Source organism: Lygodium microphyllum, chromosome 21, assembly GCF_053477565.2.
Source record: "Lygodium microphyllum isolate KBCC chromosome 21, Lygodium_microphyllum_v1.1.10, whole genome shotgun sequence".
NCBI lineage: Eukaryota > Viridiplantae > Streptophyta > Polypodiopsida > Schizaeales > Lygodiaceae > Lygodium > Lygodium microphyllum.
The window spans coordinates 41,574,127-41,596,477 of record NC_141155.1 but is presented as its reverse complement, the minus strand read 5'-3'; the positions used below and the strand labels follow the sequence as shown (position 1 = coordinate 41,596,477).

At 45.9% G+C, this 22,351-nt stretch overlaps 1 protein-coding gene across 1 annotated transcript in view; it reads left to right on the top strand.

Annotated features, from left to right (window-relative positions):
* Positions 1 to 382: 382 nt before the first annotated feature.
* The window catches only part of LOC148017929 (uncharacterized), a 71,930-nt gene continuing 49,961 nt past the window's right edge, over positions 383 to 22,351 (top strand). Inside the window, exon 1 of the mRNA XM_087661988.1 lies at positions 383 to 707. Coding sequence (XP_087518114.1) covers positions 559 to 707 — 149 coding nt within the window. The 5' untranslated portion in view covers positions 383 to 558. The remainder of the gene's footprint in view (positions 708 to 22,351) is intronic.

Genomic DNA, 22,351 nt, shown 5'->3' with positions numbered 1-22,351 from the left:
ATTCAACATACCAAAAGAAATGTGAATGTTCAAAATCATGACAAGTGACTCGAATTACGTATGCATACATATTCTCCTTTCGAGATTCACCATGAATTTAAACAATGCAAAACCTTATCTACAAATATACTTCGCTTTGAAACACGTCACATATCTAAACACCAGTAGTAAAACTGCTACATAAGAAACATGCAAGAACTACATATAGAACTTTATACTCCTTTACCGAGTTGCAACTATCAACCTAGTTCCAAACTCAGAATATGTGGGAGAGGAAAAAGAGGAGACACAAATTTGCTTACCTTGCAAATTGCAATGTCACTTTGCGCTTGAAGCGGGTTAGCGAAATCTGTCACCCAAAGTCTTCACGAATCACCGCGGAGCTTTTTCGTGGGAGAAACAGTACATTCCCTACAAATACAAAAGAACTAACCTCAAAGCCTGAAACGTGTGAAATATCGATGCGAGTCTTCTTGGATGCGCAACAAATGCATTGATTGATGATACAAAAGAAGATAACAAGAAAGAGGACGTGGTGGTGGTGGTGGGAAAAGGGCAATGGCGGATAGCGGTGGCTCAGTCATAGTAGGCGGAGGGCCTTCTGGGCTCCTTCTAGCCCACTTGATATTGGCACAACCACCCCGACCGGACCTCCTCCCTGTGCGCGTCTTCGAGTCTCGTTCCGACCCATGCATCCCTCTGCCCCTGTAAGAAGTCAAATGTTTAACTCCCTGGTTGAACTTCGCAATCTGATTAATTTGGACTGACTTGTTATTTGCGTGCCCTTACATAGCTTTCCTTGCTGATACATTACACCTCAAGACTAGTCATCTTTGGCTGAGACAATTGTCTCGAAATGCTTGCATCTTTTGAGTTCATTATGACAGATTTGGTTTTGTATAAGTGCCCTTGCGTACTAGATAGGCCAGGAGAGTATGGGAGAGACGGACTACTGGAGTGCAGTCTATATACATAGCCACATGCAGGCATTGATGTACTCCCGCTGGGAGGAGCAAGAATGCCACCTCTTTTTTGGCCTGAGAGAATTAGTTTCTATCAATAACACCTCAAGAAAAAATCTTCCTTGAGGTCAAATACAAAGTACAACATTAGTCCCACAAAGGACCACAAAGTACATCAGAAATACAAGGGCTGAGTAAACTGCCAGCCCAGTAGGGGGTAATGCCAAATGTCTCGTTACTCTTCAGCATCTAGCTCCTCATCCTTCAGCTGCCACTGCCATAAGCATGACTGCCCCTGCAGCCCTTTTGACTGCTGTTGCTGCCTAGCAGAAGTAGCATCAGCTGCTGCAGCATCATCCACCCTGCCACACTGCTATTTCTGATCAAAATGTACTTGCGACAGAGGAGGCCTTCATAGCCTTGCTGGAGGGTTGGAGTCAGAGTTGGAAGACAATGATGACGATGATGACTCATCAGAGGAGTCCTTACTCTTCTTCTTCTCTTTTCCTTTGATTGCTGCAATGCTGCTAGTTCTTTGCATTCCTTTCGGAGATGCCTCTTTTTGCCAAAATGGTAACATTGTGTTTTCTCCTGCTGTCAACCCTTTCTGAAGTTGCAAATGCTTCATGTTTGTCACCTTATCAAGATGATAGCCTCCCTATAAATGCAAAGAAGCCTCATGATCAAGCATCATAGAGGACATAGGCTCAAAACTAACAAATGCTGCCGATATCTGGATTTGTAAGGTGTTGGCCACACCATCAAGCTTTGGAGGAAGCTCGTAGAGAATAGTCCCTGCAAGATGTGTTTCTGGAAGGGCAGATTCCATGTGTTGAAGCAGATTTTATATTTGTGTCACACAAACAAGGAATGAGAATTGTATCAATCGCCTTAAAGTTTCAAACTTGATGGTTTGTAGTTGATGGTTTGTAGTTAGTCATAGAGGGTTAGAGCTTGCATGGTTGATAGAGTCTCGTATATAACATGTAACTTCTCCCATGCTTTTGAAGCCATCTTATAGGAGGTAACCATTGGAAGAACATCTTTAGACATGAAGTAGAGAAGAGCAGGATATGTGCTGAGAATTGCTTTCTCATAATTGTCTCTGTCCCAATCTTTTGGAATAGGAGAGGGCATTCGGGGACATAGGATGTCTCTTCAAATAATGTACTGTAAGTGCTTTTGTACAAACCAAGCTTTCATGATAGCACTCCAAGTGAGATAGTTAGGTCCCCTAAATTTATCAATATTAGAGCAACATGGAGGTGCTGTTTGAGAGGAGTTGCAAAAAAGATGAAATAAAGCAAGAGTTTGGAGGGAGAGAGGACATGCCAAGACTCAACCCAAAACCACGAGTTCAACTGTGCAAACAATAAAGCTCAAAAGATAAGAGGAACAAAAGTGAAGAGAGTGTAGTCATAGAAGCACGATGATCGACATGTGTGGTCCATCCCCTTAAGTGTGTCCAAAGCAGGCCGAAAACGCAAACTTGTTGAAGATCTAGACTACCAAAGAGCATATCTGAAAAAAAAAAGGGTTTGAAAATGGTTGTGCAAACAACAATATCTCAGCTGTACCAGCAAATAGTCAGCGAATCAGTCAATAACATCAGCTATCTTGATGAAAATGGCAGCAAATCTGATCCAAACATAGGCCAAACTGATTTTGCAAAATCTGCTGCAAAAAAGGCAAAACACAGGTGTAAAGAAATACTCAAACCCAGAATATAGACGAAAATGCATGACAAAGCACAAAGTGAACAATAGAACTTAGTTGTGTAGAGTAACTCAGAGACAATAATGATGGAAGAAGAATGAAGAATGAATAATATAATGTTCAATGTAGTAAATACACTATGCTAAGTGAATGCAAAACCTTGAACTCTCATGTCTTTGAAAAGACTAAAGCAGAGAGATGAGTTGGAGAGTGTGTCGTACTTTGAATGGATCTCGAATTGCAGCATATAGTCTCCAGACTGTCTGACCAATTGCTGTGAATGGCTAAGAACAGTTATACAGGCTACATTGTCTCAAAAACCATAGGGATGAAGATGTCGATGACTAATCGGTAGCAAATATAGTAGCAAATGGACATTGGACAGCGCTTTGAGACATTGTGGATGTAGGGCAGGAGCTGCAGCTTAAGAATGCAGCAATCTAGGATGATGAAGATGGCTGGTTGATTATGTGGCAGGAACATGGAGATGGCTGACTGCAAAGTGCAGCTTGTATTGATGGTGATTGGTTGTAGACAAGTTGCCAATGGATAATTTGTTATTAGAATAAGAGGTATACTCCGATACCATCTTAAGAAATGATTGTTGTGAAAACAAACGAGAGAGATGGTAGGGTTTGCAGGGAGAAACACAGAGTGTGTATGGCAAACACTAAGAGAAAAGAGAAACTTAGAAAACACAGAAGAAGAAGACGATGAAACACTAAATCATACTATCACAAGGACATGAACTTTTATTGTTTTGCTTGCATTCGATTAAAAGCTAATCAAATGTGCATATGTGACTTGCACATATGAGGTGTACGCCAATTATTTCAGAGTGTGGGACTTAGGATCGTGAGATAAAAGTGTGAGAGTGCGCAATGGAAGAAGAACACGAACACGGAGGAGAGGAGAGAGAAAGCAGAGAATGAAGGAAGAAAATCTGCACTGACTGTAATGAATGCTGAATACAAAACTGTGGACTGATCAGCCCCTGCACGCAGCCCAAAGCGTCAGTGAGGGCACCAGATCAGGCTGATGACGACGGCAGCACCGAAGACGGAGGAAGATGACGGAGTCGGAGTGTGCACCTGCCAAAGAAGGAGGGAAGTTGATAATACAACTGATTGCCAAGTGGGAAATGGCTATAAATAGCCAAAAAACCCGCAAACTGGCCGACCTGAAATTTGAGGCCATAAATATGTCCGACCAGCATTTAATGCTGATCTGACCAGCATTTAATGCTGGTAAAAATGCCAGGAATGCTCAGAAAAATCCCGGAAAGGGTGGACAATGTCCGGCAGGTGAGGCAGGCTGAAGAATGCAGAAACTGCCCCGGGAAATGCACATCTGAGTGCTCTAGAATGAGCTACCTCCTCCGTCAAAACAAGTGATAGACAAGTCAGAGCTCCTAATGTCCTCGTCTGACTCAGACTGAGGCTCACAGGCAGGAGATGACAAGGCATGACAAACATGACTGCTAACACCCCCTCTCAGATCTTGGATGTGGCGGAAGGCCAAGGGAGAAACGGATCCTGGGGTGGCAAGAGGAATGCCAAGGTCGATGAAGTCCGTCGATGTAGACTGCTGCTGAAGGAGCTCCTCACGATCCTGGGAATCCCCCTCTAAAACACTAGGGGCCAGGGAATTCACAGCCGCATCACCGAGATTGTCCCCCTCTAAAAGGGATGGGGGGTACGAGGGAACCACCGGAGGAGAGGGTGGGGGATGGGAAGGAACCTGTGGAATAGAAGGTGCATAAGCGGGAACGGGTGTAGCAATAGACTGCCTCGGAGGACCCTGCATCAAAGAAGGGGAATGGAGCCTGTAAAGCCCGCTCTCCTGCCAACCTGTAGATAAGATAGCTCCTGTAAAAGAATCCTCAATAACAACGGCATGCTCGGTGAAGATCACTCGTGTGCCAAGCCTCGTAAGGCCATAAATTGAGAGGAGGGGAAGGCCCAAATCCGGAACATGTAGGGCCTGTGAAAAGAAGCTCGAAGGTCGGTCGGTAAACAAAGGCAATGTGCCAACACCACTAATAGGCACTGATAAAATGTCACCAACAGTGACTGAACCCTCTGATGGACGGAGATCCTGTAACAAATCACCTCGGGGAGTCATATGACTCGAAGCACCACTGTCCACTAACCAAGGCTGCGCAGAAGACACTGCAGTCACGGAAGAAGGATCCTCCTCCACAGCATGGATATGAAGGAACACTGACTCATGGGTAACAGCTGGTGTAGAGGTAGAAGAAGGCTCCGATGTAGATCCACCCTTCGCTCCCGGACGAAGGTGAGGGTACTTCTTCCAACATTTCTCCTCTGGATGTGTCCCTTTCCCACAGTGTGGGCACTTCGGTCTCTCTGAATCTGAGTCAGATCCTGAAGAATTGTCCTTCTTCTTAGCCTTTGACTTCTTCTTCTTCTTCTGTCCTCCCGAACCTGCAACAAAGGCTCTAGTGGAGTCGGATCCACTAGCACTGACCTCTCTGAGTCGCTCGTCATGCTCCAAGACAAGCGGGGATAGCTCCTCCCATAGAAGCTTCTCACGGGTCCTCGATGTAAGAAGGCTGGTGTAGAAGACATCAAACCGAGGCGATGGCAACTGAGTCAAAACAATCATAGCCATGTCTTCAGAAGATATCGTCCAACCGAGGGATGCAAGCTCATCGCTCATATCCTCTAATCTGTTGATGTGGTCCTTCATGGAAGGACTATCATCAATAGCGAGCATCCGCAACTTCTTTTCGAGAGATATCCGGTGGGCAAACGTCTTCTGTTGATAGAGAGACGCGAGCTTTCTTCACACGTCTGCTGCAGTCTTCAACCTGTGAACATGAACAAGGACAGAATCCTGCAAACTCAGAAAGAGGAAAGATCGGGCTCTAGAATTGAGCCGATCCCATAATGCTGCACGATCCATAGATGTCCCATCTGCGGGATCCACCTTAGGCCGGGGAATAGGAACAGAAACAAGCTCCCAAAGATCGAAGGAGCCCAAGATACACTCCACCTTGCAGGACCATAGAGAAAAGTTGGAGCCATCCAACCGGTCCTCTTTGGGCAGCTGAGGAAGTATGGGTACCTGTACAGGGGGTACCAAAGGCTGCATCTTCGGCCCACTGGAAGAGGCTCGCCGAGATACATGAATAGAAGGGGGACGGGAAAGAGGAATAGACTCCGGACGACGGTCCTCGTGATAGAAATCACGCCTCCGTTCAGATGAATGTCGAGACAAAAGCTTGTCATCTGAATCATCAAAACCTGTAGACTGATGATAAGACATCTTCTAAATCTGCAAAATACCAAACACCAAAGAAAACTGTGCCGATGCCGAAGAATGACCACCAGAAGGGTCACCAACCACTAGAAGAACCACCAAACTCCAGGAAATCAGGTCGCCTAGCACCAGAAGGTGAAAATGCAGCTGTGTAGGGCACAAAATCCGGAGGGAAAGTTGCCAGGCACCAAAACGCAGCCAAGAAAAGAAGCGCCAGCTGGAGATGAGCCGCCAGGAGGGAATACGACCACCTTGGATGCAAAACGCAGGCTGTACTGGAGGCGCCCAGCTGAAAAGAAGGCCACCCAGCTGAAAATGCAAGGAAACAGGGGCTGGTTGATGACGTGGCAGCCTCTGGAAGGGGCTGATGCAGCAAACGCAAATATATAGACCACCTGGAGGGGCCGCCTGGCTGTTGGAGAGAAGGGGGGCCAGCAACAGATGATAGGTGTGGTGTCTCTCCAGTCGATGAAGACCTCCGTGCTCTCAGTTTGGCTCTGATACCATGTGAGAGTGCGCAACGGAAGAAGAACACGAACACGGAGGAGAGGAGAGAGAAAGCAGAGAATGAAGGAAGAAAATCTGCACTGACTGTAATGAATGCTGAATACAAAACTGTGGACTGATCAGCCCCTGCACGCAGCCCAAAGCGTCAGTGAGGGCACCAAATCAGGCTGATGACGACGGCAGCACCGAAGACGGAGGAAGATGACGGAGTCGGAGTGTGCACCTGCCAAAGAAGGAGGGAAGTTGATAATACAATTGACTGCCAAGTGGGAAATGGCTATAAATAGCCAAAAAACCCACAAACTGGCCGACCTGAAATTTGAGGCCATAAATATGTCCGACCAGCATTTAATGCTGATCTGACCAGCATTTAATGCTGGTAAAAATGCCAGGAATGCTCAGAAAAATCCCGAAAAGGGTGGACAATGTCCGGCAGGTGAGGCAGGCTGAAGAATGCAGAAACTGCCCCGGGAAATGCACATCTGAGTGCTCTAGAATGAGCCACCTCCTCCGTCAAAACAAGTGATAGACAAGTCAGAGCTCCTAATGTCCTCGTCTGACTCAGACTGAGGCTCACAGGCAGGAGATGACAAGGCATGACAAACATGACTGTTAACAAAAAGTTGGTGCCATAGACAAAAGTTGTAATAAGTTATGCTTGATAGGTACTAGGTGGTACTAGGTGTCAGAACTTGGCCTAGAATATTTAATTATTCATTAGTGTTAGTGGTGACACTAGGGAATTGGCATTACTGCAGTAATGCTAGTTCCGAGCTAATGAGTGCTCAGGATCACTTGGGTGATAAATTGGCCTAGCCAATTTAATTGTTGGCTAGTTAGATTATTTTTCTAGGCATAGAAATAATTATCAAAATTTATATTTTGAAAAATAATATAATGGGTTGGATAATGCTGGAAATTCAGTTTATAAGGTTGCCACTTGGCAAAACTTGCCCATGTAAGTGCAGTGGTCCCCCCTTGGTATAAAGCAATCCATGAGTCCTAGTATTTTGCAAGTAATGGAAAACATGCTTAACAGCTTGCCAATGTAAGTTCAGTGGTCCCTTCTTGGCATAAAGCAATCCTCGAGTCCTAGTACCCTGCAAGTAACGGAAAACACGCTTAACAGCTTGCCAATGTGACATGTGTGGCTGATGTATATATCTGCTTAGGGCGGAAATTGCAAATTGTCTGTCTGGTCTTGTGTTGCATAAGTAAATAAGACATCCAACTGCTGGAGCATATGTATGGATATCAAACAAATCATTGTCATCATGCAATGACAGCTTCAGTCCAGGTTCCATTGGTGTACAAACTAGCTTGAAATCTTGTAAGCCATACCTCTCAAGAAGTTTAGCAATGTATCTAGACTATGATAATCCAACATCTCTAGCATCATGAATGAACTGAATGCTCAAGTAATGGCGCAAAAGCCCTAAATCTGACATCTCAAAAGTTTATCGCAAATTTTGTTTGAATGCTGAAATCTGATCATGATGTATCCATGTAAGCAAAAGATCATCAACATATAGACATATGACCAGCAAGGATCCCCCTTATTTACATACGTAAAGGGTAGACTCTGATGAGCTGTTTATGAACCCTTGGCTGATTAAAAAGGCATCAATCTTTGCATACCAAGCTCGAAGTGCTTGCTTCAAATCATATAAAGCCTTTTTTAGCTTGCAGACCAAGTGTTTGGATCCCTCAATTGCAAAACCAATGGGCTGTTGTACATACACTTTTTCTTGAAGTTCCCCATGTAAAAATATAGTCTTTATATCAAGCTGATGCACACTCCATCCATAATGGGCAGCCAAAACAACTATAGACCTAATGGTAGTTACGCGGGATGTTGGAGCAAATGTCTCCTCACAGTCTATGCCTTTCTTTTGTGCATAGTAGCCCTTGACCACAAGCCTGGCCTTATTTTTGTTGGTGGATCCATTTGCATTCCTTTCCAGCTTATCGACTCACTTTGTACCAATGGCTTTCTTCCCAATAAGGATATTAAATCCCATGTTTGATTCTTTATGATGGAATTAAACTCAACTTGCATTGTTGCCATCCAATGCACACTATGTTGTGCATCCTCAAAACACTCAGGCTCCTCATCATCAAATGTATGTGCTGCCATAATAAACCCCATGGTATGTGCACCATCATGCATATCAGCTTGCCTTCTAGTACGACAAGCAATAGAAGCATCCAAATGACTATCTTTCATAGTCTGCAAATACCATCTAGGCATCTGCCTAGCCTCCTGATTGTGTACAAGCTCTTGCTGAATTTCAAGTTCAGCACCTTGCTGAATATTTAGAATAGCCATGGGCTGATTTTCTGTGTTACCCAACGAAGCAGCTGGCTGAACATTAAGTTCAATTGTTGAAGCTCCAGCTGTATCATTGAAAGAAATGGGCAGCAAGTTAGCAACCCTTCAAATACACAATTGGTAGCTTGATATGTCTCAAAACCAGCAAGGGATAATTCTGATTTTTCATCGAAAACCACATCCCTACTGACAAGTACCTTTTTAGAGACAGGATCATATAATCTATATCCTCTTCTCTCATTGCTGTACCCCACAAAAATTCATTTAACAACCTTGCTATCTAACTTCTTCTTAAGTACCTTGGGAATGTGTGCATATGCAAGACACCCAAAATTACGAAAATGTCCAACAGAAGGTTTCCAACTGTTCGAAGCCTCAAAAGGTGCGACATTCTTTAATGCCTTGGTTGGGCATCTATTCAAGTCATGGCAAGCGCACATAACTGTTTCCATCCAAAAACTGTGTGGCAAGCTCTTTGCTTTCAGCATACATCTTGCCATCTCCATGAGTGATCGATTCTTTCTCTTTGCAAACCCATTTTGCTGCGGAGTATAAGCAGTAGTCTATTGATGAACAATGCCTTTCTGCTTCAAAAAGGAATTCAGCATAGAAGTCATGTATTCGTCCCCTTGGTTTGAACGGAGATCTTTTCCCTGTAGCCAGATTGATTTTTAGCAAGTGCTACAAAAGTAAAAAATGCATCATTTTCACCAAAGAGTAGATCATAAAAAACGAGTAAAGTCATCAATGAAAGTGACAAAATAGTAACAGCCACCCAATGACTTGTCTACATAGGGCCACATACATCCGAGTGCACAATCTGTAATTTGGCAGTTGCTCTAAAAGCATTTTCCCAAAATACATCTCTCGCATATATGCTTTAGGAGGTCTCTCCAAGAGAGGTAGAACATCAAGCATCTGTGTACACTACATAAGCATCATCCTACTGTAGTTTACATGCCCCATGCAAGTATGCCATAACTCCGCCTGTGATATAGCAGGAGTGAGAGTAGATGCTAGATAGACCGATTGATCAACTGAAAAAGCATCCAACTCATATAACCCATGACATAGAGTGCCAATCAAAACCAAAGTCATGTGTTCCTTATCTTAGACCATACATTTGTCATCATTAAAGGTAACCTGTAAACCACACCTTGCCAAAGAAGAAATAGATAACAAATTCTTCTTTATGTCTGGCACAAACAAGTCATCTTGCAAGCGGAGAATAGAGCCGTCAATGCCTGTTAACATAATCTCCCCAATGCCTCTAATAGGGTATGATGCATTGTTGGCACATTGTATAGACTTGCCAATCGGGGTTGCAATAACAGAAGCAAATAAATCTCTGTGAGGTGTGCTTGGAAGCAAGAAGAGTTGTAATTACATGTGTAAAAACAATAGTTCTATCTGTAACAAAGGACGTGGACTCAATGGCAGCAGAAGGTACATAAGAAAATAGACATCCCTAACTCCTTTTTCTCCTTGGCTATGTGCTTTCTACATTCAGTGATGTGTCGTGGCTTTTTGCAATAGTGGCACTTGCCCTTCTTTGTTTCGTGCGTCCCCGCGCCCGCCTCCCCCGTTTCTTGCTACTTTGTGAAGCACCTGATGTTCGAGAGCTCTGAGGAGTATTTTTAGCTTGCTGCCCTTGCCCTTCTGCCATGCCATGAAAGCCTGCTGAGAGGCTATGACATCCACACCACTATTCTTTCTTGTCTACTCTTCCTCTGTAGAAGCGAGCTCAAGCTCAACTGCCAAGATTCACGGACCGCATATTGTTCAAGCATTTCAAGCGAGCACCAATGGCTACCTCTCATATAGCCGACACACTATTCCTCTCTACGAGTGTAGTGAGCTTACTTTGATGCCCGAATGAGTTACTTCCTCTTTCAAGCACTTCGATAGCTCCACGATTCGTGATGCAAGCTCAAGCATCCTCAAGCCTCTTTCTTCAAGCTCCACCCTCCATAGCTACACGCGAGACGAGAGAAGAGAAGAGAAGAAGAAGAGAGGAGATGGAGGAGGGCTTCACCTCCAAGATCCCTCATCCTCACACACTTACTCCCTCACTCACACTTCCTCCCTCAAGCACTCATAAGCAAGCAAGAGAAGAGGAGAAAAAGAAGAGTCCACTTTGCCGCACACCAAAGAATGAGCTCTCATTCACTTTTTGAACTTTATATACAAAACCTAGATCCCTTTTGGGCGGTCATCCCCTTATCCCCTTTTTTACATGGCCGGTCGTGGCCTAGGCCCTTTTTTCCATTTGTCATTCTCTCTTTCTAGCTTGGTCCTCTCCTGTCCATTCATGGTAACAAATTGCACAGGAGGGAGCTTGGCGCTCTTTTACAGAGGTTTTGGCTATGGTTTTATATTTAAAGGTGCGCTTTCTTGCTTTTGGCTCCTTGCAGCTTCCATGGTTGCGTCTTGGACTCCTGGTGGTTGTTCCCATGCTTTTAGATTTCCTCTGAGCCCACTTTTTTGTAGGGCGCATTTCCTTTTTTCCGCCTTACGCTTTTCCTCTTGATGTCTCGTTTTCCACTTCCTTCGCTTTGCAATATACATTACCCCCCTTCTTGTTGAGTGCCAGTTCCATGGCACTGCTGGGTGGTGAGTCGAACGGTGTTGCTAGAGTAGTCGGGTGGCTTTTTGAGTTTGTATATGAGCCTTGGTGGATCGTGTGCTGGAGAGATTTATGGATCTGGAAGGCCCTTGAGTTTGCAATGAGCCCTAGTGTTGGAGGGATTTATGGACATGGGAGGCCCTTGAGTTTGGAATGAGCCTTGGTGTTAGAGGGATTTATGGAACCGAAAGGCCCTTGAGTTTGGATTGAGCCTTGGTGTTGGAGAGATTTATGGAACTGGAAGGCTCGTGAGTTTGGAATGAGCCATGGTGTTGAAGGGATTTATGGACTTGGAAGGCCCTTGAGTTTGGAATGAGCCCTGGTGTTGGAGGATGTGTTGGGGGGATTTATGCCTTTGAAATTGAATATCGTGTTGGACGGATCCCTCTGTTGGCCCTCCATGCTTTCCGTCTCTTGCATTGTTCCAAATGAGCTTCTTCATTCACTTTTCGACTGGGGCTGTCGCGTTCGCCCCTTGCTTTGTTGTGCTTGCATAGGGGCATGTCGCATAAGATGGGAAGTGCATTGCATGGATGATGGGGCCTTTGGAGCTGGTGGTCGGGGCCTTTGTTACCTGGAAAGAAAAGAAGGTGCACTACTTGGGAGTGTTTTTGCCTTATCGTGGAGTGTGTGGTGCCGGTGCTTGTGGAACTTGGAGATGGGTTTAACCTTGGGTAAGCCCTCAGTGGTGTCCCACACTCGAGGACCCAGTTTGTGCATAAGGGAGGTGTGGTGCATGGGGCTTAGGGTGACAGGTCTAACCATAGGCAAGAATTACCTTTCTAGGTATGTCCTGCCCTTGATATGCCCTAAGCATGTGTCGTGGGAAATCCAAAGGGCTCGAGGTTTCTGCCGACCGAGGCCACCGGACGTACCTAACTTGAGAACCCTTAGGTGTAGTGACTATGATTTATGTGCAACTTGCAGGTTTCGTGTGGGGTGTGTCTTTGTGGGTTTTTTTTGCCCAAGTTACATAGTCGTGACAGAAGTTAGTCTTCGTCATCAGAGTGAGGTGGAGAAGGGGGCTTAATAGAGTTGTTAAGGAATTGGCGGCTTTGGAGATACCCCTTTGAGGTTTAGGCGGACCTGAAGGGCAGTGGTGGAGAGGAATGGATGATTGTAGCAGGTGAAGGCGGGGTCATTACAAGTAGTAATGAAGGCGGGGTCAGGGCATGAAGAGAATTCGTTAGTGAATTGGATTAGGGTATTATACAAGTTCGCTGATGTGAAGATGAGGGTCTCTTCATATGTAGTACAATGAGGATTGTAGATTATAGGGAAGTCGTAGTGGTTGTGGATACTGGAGTCAAAATCCACTCCCACCCTTCGAGGGTAAGGCAAGTGTCTAGGTTGGAGTCGCAGACCCTTCTTCTCCATTTAGGTTTACATTTGTAGCTGACCACAGACCTTGGCACTTCAAAAACCTTATACTGCCGAAACTCGGCATCTTCAGTGGCCCATAAGGTGGGATTTTGCTCTCTCTCCTCCAGCCATTTCTTTCCAAGCTTGCTTCCGATATTAATCACCTCCTCCACCACCTTGATGGGCAAGACTCTACGCAAGGTGGTGGGGAATTGGAGGTTAAAGTCGAAGGGGCTCTTGGACATTTCTTGCCTCTTCTAGATTACAAGGTTGGTGTAGAAGCTCACTGGGGCATCATCCTCGCATGGTGGGATAGGTGCATGGGATGCCCTCACTCCCTTGGCATTCCATTTTCTCCTTGTGTTCTCCACCATTTGTTTTCTTCGTTTCCTCAGTGCCACCTTTCTTTTTGTGGAGCTGTCTGCGTGTTGTTGCTTTCTGGGCCGTGGGGAAGGAGGCGGTGGGACAAGCTCTTCTTCGTGCGATCTCATTTCAAAGTTCACATCCACCTCCCTCTCCTGGCTTGGCTCTTGCTACTCCTCTTTGAGAAACCCGAGTGCGTCTACTTTTTGCGAGGCTAGGCTTGCCAATAGGAGATAATGGCGTTGCTCTTCTAGGCTTGGGCCAACTCCACTAGGTTGTGGTGGCATCTGCAGTCCTGCTTTCAGTGCCCTACGAGCCATTTCCAGTTTCTTTTTCATTTCCTTTATGGACTCTCCCTTCTTTGCTTGGGTGACGTCCAATAGGGTATCCAGGAAGGTGCGTTGCTGGGTTTGGAAGCTCACTTGGACGGCTTCCGGTCTGCTTTTAGCAAGTATCTTTTCTTTTTCGACTTGAGCAAGACGGCGTGCCAAGGCTTTGACTCTCTTTTCGTTTTGATTAGCCCATTCTTCTGCCCTCTTGTTCATATCTTTGAGGCTTTCCCCTTGTCTCTGAGCCAGCATTGCTAGCCTTCGTTCTTGATCTTCCATTTCTGTCCTTAGCTTTTGCTGCTCTTTCTATGCCGAGGCAGCCTCTTGGATTAGTTTCTCCACCTCTCTCTCATACCTGTGAAGTCTTTCCTCCCTTAGCTCCTCCAATTCTTTGGTGGCTTTAGTGATTTTCTCCATTTCAGGTTGCAAATTTTCACTTAGCGTCCTTTCGCTGGATTGTGACTCCTGTTCCTTGTGAGGTGGCGACCGACTTGGCGCCTCATCTACTCCTTCTCCAGCTTCTTTCTACCCTTGTCCCAGGGCTTCCCTGATGATCGCGGTGAGGACTCCACTGAATCCAATGGTTGCAGCCTTTGAAGACGAAGCTTTCCTTTTAGCCTTGGTGGCAGGAGATCCTCCTCCGGCAGGTTGTTTTCTTGTTGCTAGAGCTTTTATCAAGGTTTCAAATCACAAAACCGTTGAGGTTCACCTCATCCAGTGACCTTGCTGCGATGCTCTCTAGGAGGGGGACGCTGATGTGGCTCATGATGGTGTTGTATCTTTGACTAGAAAACAACTCGTGCACCATCTTGGCTTGGAGTTGGATTTCGAGGTCAAGAATATCCGCCAAGTTGATGTCATCGTTGGTTTGGGCCATTACCTTGTCCATTCCTAGCAATGCATATACATCTTCCTTTGGCTTCCTCTCTACTTTGCTCACTAGGCCCAATGCGTTTTCCACTAGTTTTGGGGTCAGTTTAATCTGCACCCGCCAACGAATTTCCTCTCCCTCATGCACGGTTATGGTGCCTCAGTTCCTATGGAAAGTCCTAAAAAAATTTGCACAGTGGAAGCAGTCTATCCCCTGGCCTACTGCTTCCACATATTTTTGCAGATTGCATTGCTCGATGATCTGCCTCACAGCCCGTTCTTCGATGGCCATGTCTTCTAGGTTGAAGATATGCGAGAACTTGAACTGGTTGAAGGCTCATGTCTCCATTGAAAGGCTGTACTTTGCCTGCTCCTCTTCTGAAAAAGGCAAATTGCCAGCCTTTTCTTGGCTTGCCATGATGGGTGCCTGTCATGAAACCATAGTCACCATTAGTGTTATTCAAAATAATCACACAGAAAAAGGGAACGATTACTTATTTGCTGAACCGAATTGCTTGAGTGCAAGAACCGACTTTTCTCTCAATTAGTCTGGTGATTGCAAATTTTATTGACCTTTTCTGCACTCACAAGTTGTTCCATCCTACTAATATGTGCCTTTCCTTAATTGTTTTCCTTGTATGTTTGGTTTGACTTACCTTGTATGTTTGGTTTGATTTACCTTGCCCTTACCTATTTTACTTTCGGATGAGCCAAGCATAAAAGTTTGGATTATATTCCATGTGAGCATACTAGTCCATGTCGAAAGGTGGGATGTCGAGGTGGGTGATATAGGTAAGGACACTGAGCAAGAAGTCACTGGAGCCCATGCAACTAGCGATATGGAGTTCTTCCTCGGTGAGGATGCGATCCAAGTAGGGGTGTCCCTGAATATGTTTTTCCATGGGTCGGTCACGAATGGTCATTAATACCCTATAAAATGTTGGAGCAACATAAATTGGGTCATACTCTGATGTTTTGATTGCTCGTCGTTGCTCGGCATTTGACATGACCTGGCATCCCTCAAGCTCCCATTGGAGGTGAAGAGTGTATCATTTTTTCAAGAAAGGGGAGTTGTTGGTTGCAAGCTGTTTCAAATCTTCTATTTCTTGATCGTTGGCACAAGCTGCGCGCTTGTTATATGTAGTGATGAGGCGTTGTCACTGTGCTTGTTTGCGGGAGACCTCGGTGGCAATTAGCTTCGCAACTGCTTCTGAAGCTTTAACAAACACGAATTCCGATTCTTCCCAAGAACAATGGAGTGTCCGTATTTCCGTCGCCAAAGGTTCATCCAAGAGCCCCAAGGCTAGGCAGTCATAGCTTTTAGCAAGTGACATGAAAGTCGTGCCTAAGCGTCTAAGGCAAGCAATCAAGTCATCCCCTGTATTTTCAGCTAAGTCTGCGGCCAAGGTTAGAATTGATCGCCACTCATAAGAGGGTCTAAGGCCGGTGGGTGGTTGAGGCTTGACAGATCTAGAGGGTTCAGCGGCTACTGGTCGCAGCTTGGTTTGCTCCTTAGGTTATAGTTTGACCTCATGTTCAATGCGTTTGGTTGTAGTTGCGGTTATCATGCTACTAGATACATTTGAGATTTGAGGGGTATCATCAGTGCTAGATTTGGGTGTTTTATTAGTAGTAGGCTGCGATTTTAGGTGATAGATTGGTTTGGGCGCTACTGGGCTAGGTTTGATCAGTTTTATGGACTTGGTGGCCCGCTTCTTTTGTGGTCTGAGGGTCTCTAATTCATTGTTTTATGTGGCCAAGCTTGAGGGTGGCGTTTGAGTAGCAGTTTTGGTTGTTTTGGCTTTAGGTAGCCAAATCCAGGGATTACCCTCATAGTAGCCTTGCGCTCGCAACAAGATTTTGGGGACCCATCGCGGTTTGACCGTGCATCGTTGGTTACAGTTTCATCTTGGCTTTCTCGATTTTGAGTGTGGGCCCTTAGCACCACAAGGGCGTGGGGGTTTGCCTCCAGGTGGTAGTCCTTGATGCTTAGGTACCCATTTGAATTGGGGTTTCTTGGCATCAGTGTTGGGTTCAGTAGGTTGCCAGCTTGGAGGTTTGGCGGGTGGTGATGAGTCACGACCCCTCTCCTTAGACTTGATGGTGGGGTTCTCTACCAGTGGCTTTGCGGACTTGGAAGGAGTCACGCCGCCCTTGCTGAAAGATGTAACTATTCAGACGTCACCTATGGCTAGGTGGATACGTTGCGACTTGTAGTCGACAGTATAATGAGCTTGCTTCTTGAAGGTTCGTCCTAACAACGATTCTGTTTGTGCATTCTTAGTGTTGGGCAACACATAGAAGATTATCGGCACGCTTTCAGACTCCATAGAAACTGGGTCGATAGAAGATTATCGGCACGCGTTTGTGTCTTGCCTTCTCGTATATTAGCGCATGAATGGCTAGAAGCGGGGTTTTCGATAAGCACTTGAGTTCAATCAAGCATTCTGTCCATGTCTCCTTCCCATCCCATCTTTCTTGAAGGGCTATGTTGAGGCTTGATACGAAGAATTCTAGAGGAAGGATTGCCTCTGTATCATATGTCAATCTAAAGGGGATCTATCCTACACCTGTCTTGTAAGCCGTGCGGTAGGCTCACAAGGCCACTATCAGCTTGTTATTCCAATCACTGCATGAAGCAAAGATGACTTTGGTCATGACGTTTACTAAGATTTTATTTGTGGATTCGGCTTGACCGTTTGCTTGAGGGTAATAAGGCGAGGATTTCCAATGGATGATTAGAAAGGAGGACAAGAGGTGAGCTATCACTTCGCTGATGAAGTGTGTGCCTTGGTCGCTAAGTAGTTTGATGGGGTAGTCGAATCGTAAGATCACTTGCTCCGATAGGAACTTAGCGGTGGTCCTAGTGTCATTCTTTCTCGTAGCTCGTGCTTCGGTGGCCACAATGATGTATTTGGCTTATAAATATTGTGCCGTAGGACTAATGGATCCGATGAAGTCAATCCCCCATTTCTTGAAGAGTTGTCGTACGATAATTGGGGTTAGCTCCATGTGATCCTTATGAATCAGAACTTTAGTTCGTTGGTACTCATCACAATGCTTCACAAATCATGTCGCATCTCAGAAGAGGGTAGGCCACCACAGCTGGGATTGCAGCACTTTGCGGGCTGTCGTGTCTCCACTGAAATGTCCTCTTGCGATTCCGCTGTGTCTCTGTCAGTACGTCACGCATCTCATGCTCACACACGCATCTGCGCAGTAACCCGTCTTGCCCTAGCCTGTAACGTCAACATGCTATCAACTGATATGGTTGAATCTTCAGGATGAGTCGCCTAAGTTAAGCTTTTTCTATCGGTTGTTCTGGCAGTCCGTGCTCAAGCACTTGAACTATGTTATTTGCCCAATACGGCATTATGTCAGCTCTAAACAAATATTTTTTGCTAGATAAGCGGAATAGATGCGCGTCTGACAGTTCATTCACAATGCCTTGTCCAACCGTCTCTCCCATGGGGATACAAGACAGATGGTCAACCATGTAATACTGCTTTCCTTTACGCATCACTACGGAGAAGTCAAACTCCAAAAGCAGAAGAAGCCATCTAGCGATGCGTCTTGTAGCGCATGGTTTGTTAACGAGATACAACAAGGCTTGATGGTCAACAAAGAAAGTAAAAGGCATAGCCAAAAGATAATGTCGAAATTTCTTTATGGCAAACACCATGGCCAAGTCCTCTCTCTCCGTTGTCTAGTAATTTATTTCGGTCTTAATGAGTTGTTTGCTAGCAAAGCTCATTGGGTAATCCAGGTTGTGTTAACAAGGTTGGCACAACATAGCTTCTATGGTAAATTTCGAATTGTTGATGTGTACATGAAACATGAGTGTCCAATCAGGAGCTCGTAGAATTGGTGTTGTGATCAGAGCCTTTTTCGGTTTCTCATATGCACGTTGCCATTCCTCGGTCCATTCGAATATGATCAACAACTTGTATAGAGGTCTAGCAATCAATGCCTAGTTTAACATGAACCATCGATAATACCGTGTGTGTCCTAAGAAGCATTGAACACCCTTGAAATCAGTTGGGGGTGGAAGATTGACAACGACCTTGATCTTTGAGAAATTTGTGGCAATGCCATTCTTCGACACCATCTGCCCTAGGATACATCCATGCTTTACCCAAAACTGGCACTTCAAGGGGTTCAATGAGAGACGGTATAGTCGACATTGTTCAAAGACCGCTCGGAGTTTGTCCAAGTGTTCTCGCCAAGTAGAGTGAACACACAAGTCGTCCATGAAGACCTCCAACTCCTTCCTTAGCATGTCTTTGAATATTGTACACATCAATTGTTGGAAGGTGGCTGGCGCGTTAGTCAACCCAAAGGGCCTGACTATGTATGCAAAGATGTGGCGAATGCGGTTTTATGCCTATCGTTAGGATGTACTTGCACTTGATTGTATCCAGAGAAGCCGTTCAGGAAGCTGTAGGCCTCTTTGCCAGCCACTCTCTTGAGCATGTGCTCGGTGTACGACAGTGGGTAATTGTTTCTCTTTGTAGCTGCGTTTATCTTCTTGTAATTGACACACACTCTAATCTTTACATTTTTCTTTAATATGATGACTACGGGGAAAACCTAGTTCGTGTGTTCAATTTCGTAGATGAATTCTACTCTCATTAGCTTGTCGATTTCTTCCTTGACAGCACGGGCGTGCTTTGGATTCATGGGATACGGTCGCTGCTTGATTGGTGTTGCATTCGGTGTCATGGGTATGTTGTGAGTCACCACACTCGGGTCTACCCCTTTGAGCTCTTCTAGGGACCAAGCAAAGACATCTACATACTCCTGCAAGAGAGCAATGAGACATGTTTCCTCTTCCTTAGTCAAGTCATCGGCTATAACGACAGGTCTTGGGATCTCCCCTTCCTTGGCTAAATTGACCTTCTTGACCTTGGTGGGTCTCTCAATTGGTTCGCTTGCTTGCCCCTGTCGTTTGGCTCCTAGCAAGATCACTACTCTATCTCCCTTTTTGAACTTCGTGAATCGTCTTGGTAGGTCTTGCGGTTTTTGTTGCTCTTTTGTCTGCGTTTCTTCAGGTAGCTTCCATCGTTCCTTTCTTAACCGTCGATGTCTTAGGTGGACGGGTAGGTTCCCCTTGGTGCGTCTAGTTTTGGGAGGTCGAGGTATTTCGGGGTCACTATCTGAGTTGACTTACGACTCAGAGTCGAACTCTTCGTCTTCGCTAGAAGAGGGGCTCTCTCCTGGTGGTTGTAGCTCAGAAGGTGAGTCCGTGTGGTGCGTCACTCGGTTGGGCTAGGCCTGCCTGCTTGTAGTTGATTGCACTTGTGTGCTCCAATCAAGTTCTATTGCAGTCCTTGTGTCTGACTTCTTTCTGTATTCTAAGGGCACTCTGCTTGCGTGGTCTGGAGTCTACTAGTATTTGTTCGATTGTACGTCTCCCAGTGTCGTATTCTATGGTATTGATTTCCCTTTCGCTCTCATCACTGAAGGAACAATAGTTTTCATATTCATCATTAGAGTTGCCCTTGTTCGGTTGCTCATCATTCTCCCGGTTCAAACATTTCTCTTCTTGCTGGTCTAGGATTCAAGCCCAATTGTATCTCAAGTTTAAATTGTGCACTTTGGACCTTCGCCATTCAGGCTCGTTTAAGAGGTCTTGGAGTGGCTTGAGATTTGTGGTTGGATTGCCATTCAATTTGTTTGTCAGATATTCTAAGATCTCCAGAAGCTCTCGTCTATTGTTCGGGGCTCGGAACGTGACTGGGTTGGATCTTCCGTATAGGCTTTCGATCATTATGCAAACGGGCACTGAGGGTATATCCTCGAGTTTGCCAATTGCCTTGATGGCTTGTTCGTACTCCTCAATGTTTGAGAACGGTAGGTCAATAGTAGCAAGAACATGCATCTAGTCTCACTCGTCCTCAGGGCACGGGAGATACTTGGTAAGCGTCCCGTAGGATCTCCTAGTCTGTCCATCGCCCTTCAGCATGGTGAAGATGGTATCCAGGTCGACAGGCGTAGTCTTCCATGTGTCCATCTTTACTCGTACGGCCTCTATTCGATTGCCCAGGAAGATAAGATCGTTGCCTCAGACCTCCATGACTCTCGCGTTGCGCATCCAAGGTCGACCTAGCAGGATGTCGTAGTCCACTCCCTTCATGACTATGAAGTCAACAGAGAATTGGACTCCTGCAATCTTTACTGATGAGTTTTTCAACACTCCAAACGATTTCACCTTTATTCCGTTAGTCAGTGTGATGTTGAATCTAGCAGTCTCGACCTGTGGGTTACCCCAAGTTTGGAGTACCACATGGCTTAGCACACCCACTCTTGCCCCCGTGTCCACGATTCCCTTTCTGGTAACGTTCCCTAGTGCTAAGACTGGCAGGACTACATGCATTTCCGTGCCTTTCCAAAAGGCATTAACGTGCAAGGATTTAAGCGTGGAGTGCAGTGTCAGACTTGGTAATTGAGTTTCTGTATCATGCTCAGGCAAGTCTATGGTAATTGGCTCATTTGGTTCTTCAACCCACTGCTTCAGCTCTAGCCATAGCGTTGGATACTGCCTAAGCAAGTTGCCTAAGCTTAGAGTTACAGGGGTGGTCACTAGTGTATTGAGGAGGTTGCTAGCCACTTGCCTCTCTTCTAATTCTGCGGTTCTTGGCCAATGGCCCTGGCTGGTTTGTTGGCCCGGAGTATTAAGACTTTGTCTAGGCGGCCCTGTTTGTGGTGCCATCGTCTCCCTTGATTTTGGTCGTGGGAGAGAGATTGGCGTGCTTATGCTTGAGAGATCATCGATCTTGTCTTCGAGTATGGACTCAACGTCCTTTAGGTGCTCCTGGGCCTTCTTCACCCATTCTTTCACCTTCTTGATGGCTTCGAGTTGGCGCTTCGGGTTGGGATACTCTCAACCTTAGCACTTCCCTTTTCAGCTGTCTGTGGAGCCGACGTTTCTTCCTTTGCATTGATGAGTTTCCTTCCAGCAGGTAGTGTTGGCACTTTCGGTTTTGAGGGTGATCTTAGCGTCTGGTCTTTTCCTTCGTCGTCGACTCTTCTTTCCAACTGAGACTGCGTCAAGGTTGCTGTGCCTTGCAATGATATGCCGGCCTGCTTCGTCTGTGCGTGGGTCATGACATGCAATGGGATAGGTGTGGCCTTCCCATCGAGTGTCTCAACATTGAACAACCCCAATGGAACCGATGGCTCGTTTGCTGAACTAGAGGATGGCCTCCGTCTAGGGCAGTCAACAAAGAGGTGAGTGATTCCACACTCAACCCATCTCAAGTCAGCCTTATCTCTATTTGTTTGCTCCCTCTCGGGATAGTACGAAGAAATGTGTACTGGGTGACTGCAAGTCCAACACACGATTGGCTCTTGGGTCTCTGCTCCTAGACCTCTGCCTCTCCCTCTTTCTAACGCCATCAACGGTATTGGTCGATAGTCCACAAGGATAGCGTCGCCGCTAGGCTTGTCCACATAGTGGACTAGATCGTCACTCGGTGGGTGGATCACGTAGGGTCCCGGTGGTCTAGGGATACCTGTAGGATTTATTTCCATCCTAGGGGTGGACGGCTTGGCGTCGTTGGGTGCCAAGAGAGCCAATGGGGCTCCCCTTCCAAAGAAGTTCGGTGGCCTATTTGCAAGGTAGGGTTGACCGTAAGGCTGTGGATATGGGAGTCTCCGAGGTAATTGAATTAGTGCAAGGTCGTGACCTAGGGTCCTGACACTCAGCTAGCAAGTGGTTTCCGCTACAATGCACACATTGGACGTATGGGCTTGTTGGCTGTCTCTTCATCTCCTGTAGTTTGGCTATGTCCATCCTAATCTTTGCTAGCTCTTGTCCCAAATCAGTGCCCTTCCCTTTGTCCTGTGCACTTTGGGTTTGCTCTCTCACTCGGCGTTGAGGCCCTCCCGAAACTCTTGGCACTGGACTCTTCTCGATTCGAGCTTTGGAGCCTTTTTGCTTGAGCTGGTCATCCACTCTAATAGCTTTTTCAAAGACCCTTGCCTGTGCGTCTCGCTG